A 13,327-nucleotide genomic window follows, 5' to 3' on the forward strand; every position below is an offset into this window, starting at 1 on the left:
ATTTATACTATAGACAGGATTATGTTGCAATTGCTCAATGATGCACAGTCATCTTACTTACCAATTTTGGAACCACCAGGGATTCCTGCAAAACATTTTATTCTATATCTGAAAATTTGAGGTCCCTCTTTCCAGACATGGTGCAGACAAAAATATAATTTTAAAACTATCAAGATTAGTAGAGGAAACCTAAAAGGAACAACAATAAATAAGTAGCACAATGCAACAAATACACCTCTTTTGCAGCTACAAAAAGAGAACAGAAAAGGTCACGGTATGAAAGGAGGTGTGCTTTATAGTGTGGTCTACAGGTGTGATTACTTTGCACATTCATCTCAGGTGTGTGACCTACAAACAGGACAGAAGCATGGTCCCTCCATTACTACACACCTGCAAGCCTGCCAATCTGAGGGACAGATAACTGTCACTGGAGGATTGTCCTATGGCAGACAAATGTATGCTGGGAATGGAGGAGACCTGATAGTCAGATGGTAAAACTTCCATCGAGGCTGAAGGATTTTCTTCCTCTGCATATTTGAATCAGGCAGGAGACCCTTTGCCAACATGATGAGAATGGAGAACGGACAGACACAGTGCTAAGACAGAGGTCCGGCCCATAGATCACCAACCAATAGGCCCTAGTTAGAAGGAAACATATTACTAAACAGATGTGGTTCAGAAGATTACTGCAAGTAATAAAAAGGTGTAGGGTGCCTGCAGTGGGGCAGTGGGTCTGAAGGATAGGTGTTCAGAGGAAGGGAAGGGTGAGCAGAAGGAATGCAGTGGGAGGGGCTATATTTGCAGTTGTGGTAGTTCCATGCTAGACGTTCATTTAATATTGATAAAACATTATTGAAACTTAAAATCAGTCTGCAGAACTGTATGGGTCACATTGTGTACTATAAAATAATAAAATACATGATTAGAATTACTATTATTTTCACAAATGCATGTTACAGCTGTATTTAAATATAAAATGCAAATTTGGAATTCATAGATAGTGGAAAGAGGGCTAAATCCCATTCTCCAATAGGAATGATCTGCTGGTTGTCTGAACCATCTATTAATGGGCACATACACACAGAGCTAGATAATTTCAGAGCAACACACAAGATGTACATTCTTTGAGAAAATAGACCATTCATTTTATTATTAGAAGGAATTAACTTTTAAACTACAAAATGAAATCAAATGCAAGAACAAAGCATCACTCCTCACAGCAGTTATTGACTGAGCAACAATCAATTTGATCTTGCAGTAAAATACAAGGGGATATTAATTAAATCAGTCCATGACAGAGCCAAGGCAAAGTGGTCCCAGCAAATGCAATGTCCAGTTGTCAAGCAGTGAGGAGAGGCACAGAGAAGAGCACCACTGGTGTCAGTAGCGATGGGGCCAAAGAAGGAGGAAACAGAGGAAACTTGATTCAGGACAGGGGCAACCAATTCCTCTTTGTAGGCATTATGTCTATCAATTAGGATTCATGTGTACAGGAAACAGGTATTGCTTTTCGAGCAAGAACAAGTATTATACTCCTATAATCTGCCACCTCATACAATTGATTAACTGTCCTAGGAAAAACCTGCAGCTCCTCAATGACATAGTCAGCATCATCTAGTGCTTTACTCATAAAACTCTCATCTACACATAGATGAGGAAACTTAAAGCCTCCAAGCATGTAAAAAGTGGTTTCAAGGCACACTATCAGTATTAAATGCCCTCCATTTTTTAACAGTGATGAGACATTTCTCAAAGCACTGCAGAACTCTTTTTTATCTGTCATGTGGACCTCCAAACAATGAGGCAAAATCAAGCAGTCAGCCTGAGGCAGGATGGTGGGAGACAAGGGGTTACTTTTGCTGGGGTCATATTTAAGAACATGCCTGATTTTTCTTCGTAACATATTTTCCTTCCCAGGCCATGCGTCCCTAAAAATAAATAAATAGAGAAGCATTATAATTTTGATTGTAATATTATGTTAAACATGTTCTTTTCTCAAAAGTAAAACTAGTTTGTATGAATATTAACAAGATATTTTCAAATTGGCACTTGTACAAATTTACAAATTGTATGGAGTATTGTGAAAATATCAAGAAATTACCACAGTTCTCAAAAATATTAAGAAAAGGTACCGTACATCCTATTTATTAGAGTAGTACTTCGAAAATGTTTAGAAAATATATTAAAAACATTAATAAATTGCCCCTCCTATTTACACTTAAATAAAGTTTTAATAGGCCGGGAACCACAATAAAACCTACTACTTACCTATATTTGACTGCTTAACCCAGAACACAGATAAACTGTAGTAAAAAGAATATGGCTGCCTTTTAATTTTGTAAAAGGCAGCCATTTTTCAGTCTTTCATGGGGTGGGAGGAATTTGCAGAGTTTCACTCTGCAGAATTCTGTGAAACTACATAAAAAGTGTGCAAGATTTTGCGGAGTTTTGCCAACTGTGGAAATATGCATGCCACACTGCATTTTAGTGCCAGTAGCGCGAGCAGCATTAAAAAATCACGTGTTATGCAAGAACACAAAGGCCATTCTAGTTGATTTTGTTATAAGTTTATTAAAAAATCTACTTGAGTGCCAGCAAATCTACTTGGGAAGCAGCCCTGTGAATGCAACCGATTATTACCACATGCATTAGAAACTGGCACTAGGGGACATCAAATCTCGCTCGCATTCCTAGAACCACTGAATTTGGCCAAAACTATGCATTATAAAAGAAACACAACGTTTTCAAATTCCACCAATTCTGTGGGCAGATTTCATTGTCATATACTATCTTGTTAGACCCCACTGTATGACACACCACACCACTTAACTGTATCGCACGATACTCCACTCTATGACAAGCCACTCCACTCTGTGACACGCCAATCCACTCTCTGCCACCCCACGATGTGCTATTAGACTATACACCATTCCACTCTACGCCACTGCAAGCTGAGACACTCCAGTCTACACTACTCCATTCTATGCTATTCTCCTCCATGCTCTTCACTCTACAACACTCAAGTCTACACCACTCTACACCACTGCACTGGACGCCACTCCACGGTATGCTATTCCACGGTATGCCACTCCACTCAATGTCAATCCACTCTGCGTCATTTTACTGCATAGCACTCTTCTGAATGCTACTATACCCTACGCCACTCCAGTGTATGCCACTATAATTTATGCTCTTGTATTGTTTGCCACTCCACTCTACTCCACGTTAGTCTACAATATTCCCCTTTATATCACTCCATTGTACCCCACTCCATTGTATGCCACTATACCCTTTTTCAGTGTACGCTTCTCCACTCCATGGAATTGCACTGAATGCCACTCCAGTATATGCTATTCCACTGTATGCCACTCTACTCCATTTGACTTCACTCTATGCTATTCCACTCCTTGTCAATCCACTCTCCTCTACAATACACTACTCAGTACACTACTTATCTCATTAGCATTCTAGTCTACACTACTCCAGTGTACACCACTCTACTCTAGTCTATAACATGCCACTCCACTTCACTTCACTCCTCTCCATTCAACTTTGTTACACACCACTCCATTATACACCACTTCAGACTATGCCACTCCAGTATGCATTATTTAACTGTATGCCACTTGGGTCTACACCATTCCACTCCACTGTAATCTACTGTATGCCATTTGACTCTTTGACCTTGCATTCTATGTCATTCCACTCTACTGTATTCCACTGTATGGCACTTCACTCTATTCCACTCCACTCAACACTGTTCCACTGTATGCCACAACACTCAATGCACATCCACACTACGCTAAGACAGTGCACGTCATCCCACTCTATGCCACAACACTGTATGCCACTCCACTGTATGCCACAACACTTACACCATGACAATGCATAATACAGAGCCAAAAGGGGTGAAGGTGGAGGTAATATGGCATCCGGCAGTGAGAAAACCGCAGGAGCTGAATAGCTCCTCAAGAGTTTCTTCTCTCTGCTATATTGGAGCGGACACTAGTATTTTTCCGCAATTCTCCAATGACCAACCTATCATATTTGTGCCACCCCGAGCTGCAATTACCGTGATACTGGGGATATTGTTGTGACTTTGATTACCTCTATACAATCCACTCACTTGGATGAGTATTCTGACTGAGTACTCTAGCTTTTGGATTGGCCTTCCCAAGTCTGCAGCTTTGTCTCAGGGCTCGACTCACCTGGATGCTGGTGAGACTTCTTGATTCGGAGGACACAGAGGCAGCGACTTCACCACGCTGCTCGGGTTAACCTATGCTGTTGGTGTAGTAGTCAGGGAGTGGGATACACTTGTCTGCTGAAACTTGTATAAAGCTGAAAGGATACTTGCCATTGGACAAGAGGATTCCGCTGGGCTCACAGTGGGAGGATCTGGAGGATACCGCATGCGACTAATGAAGTCCAAGCTAGAAACCAAATGGAACGGAAGGTACCTAACTTGTTTATTGGCAATATCTAGCTTATATTTGACAGATTACTGAGTCTTATCCCCTGAATAGTTCCATGCCGAGCTCATGTAAATAATTTCTCCATAAGCTGCTTAAGTTGTCCTACTTGATTCATACCACCTTCTTGGCTTGAGCTGCCTGACAGATAAAGTCTTTGCATGACTTTGCTATTTAATACTAGTAGTTGTACTACTAAAGGACTGAATATGTAAAGCCATTGACACTAGAGGGGTTAATGGCTGGTATCAAATACAGAGCTAATAACTTAAGGAGTCATGGGATACACAGGTCAGAAGTATCTAAACCCCTTAACGTGAACAAGGGCAGAGGCTGGGGTCGGCATGAAAAACTCAAGGACAAACCAGGAGAACTGGCAGGTATATCTGAGCCAGGGCTTTAAGTCTTACCAACAATTGCAATTTCCATAATATGCATATTGAGGGCACTTATATCAATACTGGAAGTTCAAGCCTCAAAATGGAAGAAGAAGCCGAAGTGAATATCTCTTCTCTCTCGGATTGCCATGACACTTCCAATTCATGCCTATCCCTGCGGAGGCAATTAATACATTGAAGCTAGCCCTGGATGGGCTGCCTGAGACTGTAGCAAGAACCCCCAGAGTGGGTCTTAGCCTCTCTACAACAATGCATTTTGTGCTCAACTGTAAACTCAGCCCCTGTAAATTGCACAATAGGTCAGCAAGATGCCTCAGCTATTGCTGCCACCTTAAAGAAATGGGCGGGCAGGATGAATATGGCTACAGTAGCTGACATTACAGTGAACACGCGGGAAGATGATGTCTCGATTAATAGTGAATTCAATACCAGAAGCGACATCTGAGTCTTGGCCATCTCATTGTACAAGTGCATGGGCAAAGAAATTATCTGGACCAGCTTACCACCAAGCTTTATTTGTACTTGAATTATTAAAGGCACACTGCCATTATTGTTAAAACACAGCCAACTTAATATCCTGACCTGTGCTCTGAAATAGTTAGAAGGCAGCAACCCAAACACCTATTAAGACTATGCTCAGAAAGGACATCAAATTTCTAACAATTTGCATAGCTACGCTTCCTGTATGTTGAAACGAGACATCCCAGAGAAAGGCCAGTCTGCTGGACAACTAAGAGCTTCCAGTAAAGACTTTAATAATTTGGGAGAGTAATTATGGACTTTTTCTCATCACCTCAATTTGAACTACTTCCTGATATTTTGTATACCATCAATATATCTGAGGCAAACAAATCCAAGGAACATTCTACACACACTCAATTACTTCAACATCGACTAAGTCTCTGCTTAAGGCAATGCTAAAGAAGTCAATGTACACAACTGCAAGCAAAAGATCTTTCACTTTGTGGATACTAGAAAAACAACAGGCATTCGGAATGAACACTCGCCCGCATACAGCCCACATGCTTTCACCATAAATGCAGCATGTCAGCAGCTATAGGACGGGGACCGATATATTAAACAAATCCACGGGGCGACATACAACTACATCCCCCAGGATGCCCTGCACTTCAATATGCGGTCCGCGGTTATAATACATGTCCGCTCATTGCAAACATCATCGACAATGTATGGACTATTTGACAATGTGGAAAACGTGAACAAGGTTAGATTAAGGAGGCACTTGGAAGCAGCCAGCCTGCCACACTTTATGAAGGTCTAATTAATTTGACATTTATAGATGGCGGTTAAGATAACGCATATTCATGAAGGCATACACAACTACATCTCCCATGAGGCTTTGCATACCAGGAAGCTGATCCCGGTTAATAAGCATATCGGCACTCAGTGGGAAAGATTGCCGTTCATGAATTCAGTTCCGAAGGAGCAGGCGCCCTGACAAGGTGAGACACTGTCCTACTTTCTACGTCTAGCAATGCCACGACAGGACCATTCCCAAACTAATAACAATCCGGTTTTGTTTAGGCTGCCTGCTAGTATCTTCACTTCTCTGTACATGGAACCGGCCATTCTAAACAAAGTAAGCCTTCATTTGTCAATTACATGTCATTTCTTAAATTGCAAAACGCCACCGGAGCAACAAGTAATCCGCCCCCCGCCCCCTCCTTTTGCACTTGTCTCCTTGCAGGGCCAGGCATGACATACAATAGTGCATGATTGCATCCATCCGATAACCAGTAAGTGTATATTTTTGAATGTAAGAGTGGGTTGGTTAAAACCGCCAGTAATACTGAGGAATGTTTGTGGCCCGTTGATTTCCATTTTTTTTTATAGAGTTTTCAGCATTGCTGTGTATATGGCAAAGAAATAAGCCTTGTTGTTGAAAAAGGTAAGAAGCGGAATCAGAAACTAGTAGAGCTCGTTCTTATTCACGTGAGAGAATATTAACCCCTTCACTGCGGCGGCTATTCCGCCGCAGTGCCAAGGGGGCGGGGCGGCCGCGCGGCGGCCGCATGCTGGTGACGGAACCGCTCCGTCACCAGCGTCGGTTGAGCTGTGCTCGTGACGGAGCGGTTCCGTCACGGCCCGCCCCGCTCAATAGAACACTCAGCGCAGGCGCGGAATTCGCGCCGCGCATGAGCGTTCTATCGAGCTGGGCGGGCCATGACGGAACCGCTCCGTCATCAGCACAGCTCAACCGCGGCTGATGACGGAGCGGTTCCGTCATCAGCATGGGAGGGGTTAAGCACTAAAGAAACCCCCCCTCCCTTTTTTCTTCACAGCTGATGGTCCTGAAGAGAACTCCAGAATCAATTGCGAGTTTGAAACGCGTAGACCTTTATATAGAGCCATAAGATCATTTGATTGCTCTGTTAAACTGTGTAAAAATGAGAAATTAAAGTGTCTATAACATTGTGGTGTGTGTGTTGATGAAAGACAGTGTGATTGAGGAATGAAGTTAGTGTGATCATGATTATGAATGATGAGAGGGTAATGTTTTTTAAAATGTTTGATTAATGTTTTTGTATGTTTTGTACAGTGATTTTTGAAACACGAAATTGGTGTAAATTCAACCAAAATAATGAACTAAAAACTGAAAAGATAAAATAATAAAAGATTCTAAAAATAAGCTTTGATGACACATATTGTTGAAGTTGTATGTGTCAGCAATTTGGATTAGGAATAAGGAAAACAGTATTGGCATTTTCTTTGTTTAACAGAGGTATAAATCAAGCCAGACACCCAGGCTCTTTATCTCTTGCTTAGGGACAGGTGCGGGCCCATGCAGTCTGGCCACATGGTGTCTGCCGTGAAAAGAAGGGGATTACCAAGGAGCATAAGCTTGGTCTTATTGTCATTCAATTTTAGAGGTGAGAGTTTCATCCATTTGGCTACTTCTTCAAGGCAGACACAAAGGCAGCTAGAGATCCTGTCTGAGTGGTTCAGTGCAACAACCAGTTGAGTATCAAATGCATATGTCACAATATGCACCCCAAAAGGAAAAGAAAGATGTCCTCAAGAGGAGCCATGTGAGCATTAAAAAGATTGGGGCTCAGGGATGACCCCTGAGGGCCCCAACAGAGGAGAGGCAAGGATTTCAAAATAGCCTCATCCTCAAATACCTGGAAGGATCTTTCTTCCAGGAAAGATTGCAGACACGTAAGGACGACTCCTGACACCCCCAAACTTCTGAGTTGTTGGACCATAATATGGTGGTTGACCATGTCAAAGGCAGCCCTGAGGTCCAGAAGGATCACAGCCAAGAGCCTCCTGCGTCGAGAAACTCTCTGGAATCTTCAACGACAGCCAGGAGTACCATTTCTGTTCCTTGGCACGGGCGAAAGCCCATTTAACATGCTTCTCTGCAATTTTGCTGATCCCTGGAAGAAATGAAATGGGTCGATATTTGCCAAGTCAGTCTGGGTTTAAGGTAGGTTTTTTCAAAAGGGATTTCACCATTGCTTTTTTCCAGAAGGGAGGGACCACACCAGCTGAAATCGAGGAGTTGATTACATCTAAGATGATTAGGCCGACTAATTCAACCACCTGTTTCAGAATCTTGGGTGGGCGGAGTCTCTGGATGACCCGCTCTTGATGAATGACGCAGAGGTAGTCTGGAGTGTTTCACAGTCCATTAAAGGAAAAGCTTCTAAGGAATGTTCCTTGCTCCTAGGGCTAGAATCTTCTAGTTTCATGATGGTATAACCATCGGTTGAGGCACAGGACCCATCAATAGTTTGGATTTCTTATAATGGTAATCTGCAAGTTTGTTGCAGCGTTGAACTGTTGCTTTTGGTATATCAGGGGGAGCGGGAGCTTTCAATACTTTTTTTGCAATAATCAATGTTTCTCGGGGGAATTGGCAGCCAGGGAGATTTGATCCTCAAAATAGGAGGCCTGAGCCTTTCTGATTTCAATCTTGTATTTTTTTTTATGGCGTCCCTGTATTCCATGTTCTTGCTAAACGGGAAGTCCTTTCTCCAGATTCTTTCAGTTTTTTTACAAATCTGCTTTAACTCTCAGAGTTTTGGGGTGCAACAAGCCGTTCTGTTTGGACCTTTCATGTATCTGGATGATTTTCTTTGGAAGGACCTGGTCTAATGTCTCCTCAATCCTTTTGGTAAATCTTTAGTTAGCTACAATTGGGGCAGTTTCAGGAGGTGGCCTAGAATTTTCCAGTACTGACACCCACTTTTCTAAAGGAAGTTTCGGCCAGCAGCAGGACATTATTCGTGTTGTCTGGATGGAGGGGGGGAGGGAGGGGTGACATAGGTAGGTGACCAAAGGAAAGGAATCAGAAAATATTCTGACCAGGGAATAGGAATTGGTTCCTGACTGAGTAACTCCTCCATATTAGAGAATATAGGATCTAGGAGGTGTCCTTTTGAATGTGAATCACAGAGTAGAAAAGCACAAAATAAATACCTTGTGGAGAAAATTGCCATGTGCCCACATTGGTATGACATATGTTTCAAGAGATTGCTGCTGTGTGAAGGAGAATAACAGGTGTTGTATCTTTCAGGAGGACTTATGGGGGGAGAGTGGGATGGAGGGAAGAGGGGGAGGAGCATTAATCCTACCAAACAAATGCAGCGCAGGCCATCTATGCATCTTCTCCTCCCATGTGAGCCATGATATGTCTCACCACTCAAGAGCAAGTGCCCATTAGTCTATTATCAATCACCAATAGATATGCCTTCCAGTCAGGAGGGTTAGGTGTGGCCGGAAATACAGCACCATGCAATATCTCCAGATCAGCTACAATATCCCTACTTAAGTCAGTAAGCCATAGTCGAATAGAAGCTACTATTGGTGACTTTCAGTTCATGGCTATCCTATGCTTTGGTACAAAAAGGGCCAGGTCTGGAAACGTATTAAGGGCCTTGCGAGTAGCCACTCTGGAAATGATCCCCAGAAGAAAATACAGGCCATCCATTGGTACAATATCCCCAACAGCTTCTGAAAATATCTCTGCTATCTTTGTCCAATAAAATTCCAATTGTGTGTAAAACCATAACAAATGAAGGATGTTAGCATCAGGATTGTGGCAGCAGGGACAGAAGCTAATAGGACCAAAACCGTAAAAATCTGTGTGATGAAGATAATTGAATTGGGTGTATTTCAGCCTGGCATTCATAGAGATGCATTTTGTAAACCCTAGGCATTACTACCACTGCTTATCGGTGAACAATGTAGAAAGCTTGCCTTCCCACTAAGTGTGAAATGCAGTAAGGGGGACATCCCTATCCCTGAGTATGGAGTTCTACAACATTTCAATAGCATGACTACCTATCACATGTGTAAGCAAGGTTTGGAGGACTCTACATATTTTGAGTTCATTGTGTGTTTTAGCCCAGACTTTATATAAGCGTTGAGTAAGCAAAACGTACAAGAGGAAGGAGCCCATCAGAATCCCATTGTCATCCACCAGGCTCCCACATACACAAACAATCTTGTCAGACAACAGGTCTCCCAAGGACGTGAGGCCTGCATTGATCCAGGCATCAGGCCTGGAACCTAGGTCTATACATCTGGGTGACATCTAAAGGGATAACTCCGGAGCATAAGGTGGATAGTCCCACTGTTTATGCAGGTAAGTATTCCAACAAGAATGGACCGTAGACGTGAGGATGTTTCCTAGCTTTTTGGGGATTGTACTCACCAAAACCAATAACCATTCCTACCATTAGATGGGTTTGTCAGAGTCACCCAATATTGCACTTCTGTTACATTATGTCCTGCTAACTAGCACATTGGCCATTGTATTTGCATGGCTGCACAGTAGTATTCATAATTTGGGGCACCAGATCTCCCGCCGCCAGAGTGGCATACAATTTCATAAGGAACACTTGATTTCTACCTTTACCTCATATTAAGGCAACTAAAAATGCCTGAAAGTCTTAAAAATGTATTGGAGATTGGATTGGGGAGAGCAGCAAAAATGTGTATCAATCTCGGTAGCGCCAGCATCTTTGAGATAGCTATGCGGCCCATAGGGGAAAGTGGTTGCTCAGTCAAGCATGTTAAAGTAGCCCTGGCACTTGCTCCTGCTTTAGAACATCTTTTGTGGAGTGATAAATCTGGAATCCCAAATACATAAAGAAATTGCAGGTCCAAAGACACCTTTGACTGGGGTTACAATAAGGGTGGGGGATATCCTCTAACAAATAACAAACCATGGTTGCATCCTCACCCTGTAGTGCTTTATACAAGGATGCATAATACGAGTGAAAAGAGGTGTAGATGTTATCCTGTATAATAATGATATGCCCCGTACAGACCCTTATAGGAATGATCAGGTTACTAAGCTAGGCCGAATGCAGCAGCCGCGCCTGAAGTCTACTATCCTTGTCGCCCTCAGTGTGCTGCTTAGCCAAGTGTTTCCTGTGATCAAGGATTCCCAGTTTTTCCGAGGATGATTTCTACCCTAGTCTGGCCTGGGCCCGCAAAGCTGCAACCCACTGGTCGGTAATGGATAACCGCTCATATCTGCGTAAATCAGTCTCCAGGGTAGTAAGCTCTCTTAGAAGGGTTAACTTAGTGCATAAATCAACGTAATCAGGTGGCATGGGAGCACAAATTTAAACACATTCCACTCAACACCAACAAGCTGCCTGAGGCAGAAACCTTCATTGTCCTGAAACTAGAACTTAATAGTATCATGCCTCATAGCGCCTCCAAAAGCATGTGCTATTACTTATTCCCCAAGTGAATTGTAGAAAAGTCAATGATCAGAGGGGGTGCATTCTAGATGTTCCACTTGGTACATCCTAGCAAGGGATTTCTGCAACCAGTAAACCAGGTTGATTCTGGCATAAGAGTCATGCAGCCCTGAGTAATGTCAATATTTCGCAGTGTCAGAGTATAAACCCCACCAAGCATCCCATACCTGAGCGTCAGTGACCCATTCCTATAGATGCCTTGCAAGTGATATATAAACTGAGTTCCTGGCAGTGGAGGGGTTGGTGCAGTCTTTAGTAAGGTCCTGGGAGCAGGTAAAGCCCCACTCAGTATGTAGGAGCTCGCACATTCTGCAGCAGAGTTGGGGTCAATGACTGCAGAAAGGAAGCCTGGTTAATGTTAGGGGCATTTATCAAGATCAGCAAAAGAGGGAAACCATTGAGCAATGTGTCTAGCACAGAATAATGGCCCTCTGGGTCAATTCTAGTATGCAAACCCTCTAGAGGTAACCTGGGAGCCACCCAGATCAACGTACCCCTAGCAAAGCTGGAGAATGTGGTTTATAACAACACCCCTCTCTGACACCTGTGTATACATTCTAGTGTTTGTGATGTGAGATGCGTCTCCTTGAGGAGTGCAATTAGAATTTTACATCTGCAGAGATATTGACATGCATTATACGAGCAGGACAGCAATACTGAGGATCTCTGCACAGTTGCATTAAGAGCCATTGCATCATATGTAGGGTCCTCTTCCATACCCACCCAGCCCCAGCCCTACCACGCACACAGCACACTACATCCTCCATTAAAGAAAAAAAATCACATTGTAAATTACTTAGAAAAAGCAGGTTTAACCCCCAACTCTCATTCCCAAGTCAGTTCACTAATGGGTGGGCAGCCATTGGGACTATAATGCAAAACTAACAACTCTAAATAGAAGTCTTTACCAATGGTGCTTTGTAAGCGGGTGGTAGCATACACTGACAGCTGTAGGCCTGCATGGTTGCAGCCTCAGCCACTGACCCCGCTTTCGGCATCAATTATTTAGCCACATACTCTATAGCTACATAGTACCACCACACCCAGTCCCCAACAAACCTTGAAGGAGTTGATTCTAAATAGTCCTCAACTGTCTGCGGTGTTTCAGATGGACCAGCCCCATAGTGCAGCTACCTGAGAGTCAGTAATTGCCATTTATTCCATCTGCCTACTCTCCACCTCTGAGGCCAAGAGAAAAGGGGCCACCACATGTTTCTCCACTTCTTATACCACACAAGCCCTTTCCGTAGTTGCCTACTGCTTCAAGGGACCCGTCAATGGCACCTGTTATAAGATATCTGTTGTTGCTAATCTTGTCATGAAGTGGAGGAGTTGGGTTTGACTCCTGTTGAGGACCTGAGACCTTTGTGTTTAAGCCAGGATTAGGCATCTTCTGGTGTCACAGAGGGAAGTGGTGCCATCATGTAGCAGCCGGAGGGTTGGAGGGAACTGTAAAGCATATTAGATGCCATGATCTTGGCAACATTTCTTCACCTCCAGAAAGGGAGTTATGTGTCTTTGGAATTCTAAGGTGTAGTGCAGGTAAATATATACCAGGGTATTCTTAACATGAATATGACTCATTACAACTCGTACTAATACCACGCGTACCATTAAAATGCGGGTATTACTATGCATTGTCAATTACAACAACCTTCCATGACATTGCATACTTTTACCACAAATATATCTTTTCTGTGCATGCTATCACAAC

At 43.0% G+C, this 13,327-nt stretch overlaps 1 protein-coding gene across 1 annotated transcript in view; it reads right to left on the reverse strand.

Annotated features, from left to right (window-relative positions):
* Nucleotides 1-1,433: 1,433 nt before the first annotated feature.
* The window catches only part of LOC144752117 (nicotinamide N-methyltransferase-like), a 58,640-nt gene continuing 46,746 nt past the window's right edge, over nt 1,434-13,327 (reverse strand). The window contains exon 3 of the mRNA XM_078640061.1: nt 1,434-1,928. Within this exon, the coding sequence (XP_078496187.1) occupies nt 1,475-1,928 (454 nt within the window). The 3' untranslated portion in view covers nt 1,434-1,474. The remainder of the gene's footprint in view (nt 1,929-13,327) is intronic.

The sequence above is a fragment of the Lissotriton helveticus genome, chromosome 4_2 (assembly GCF_964261635.1).
Source record: "Lissotriton helveticus chromosome 4_2, aLisHel1.1, whole genome shotgun sequence".
Taxonomy (NCBI): domain Eukaryota; kingdom Metazoa; phylum Chordata; class Amphibia; order Caudata; family Salamandridae; genus Lissotriton; species Lissotriton helveticus.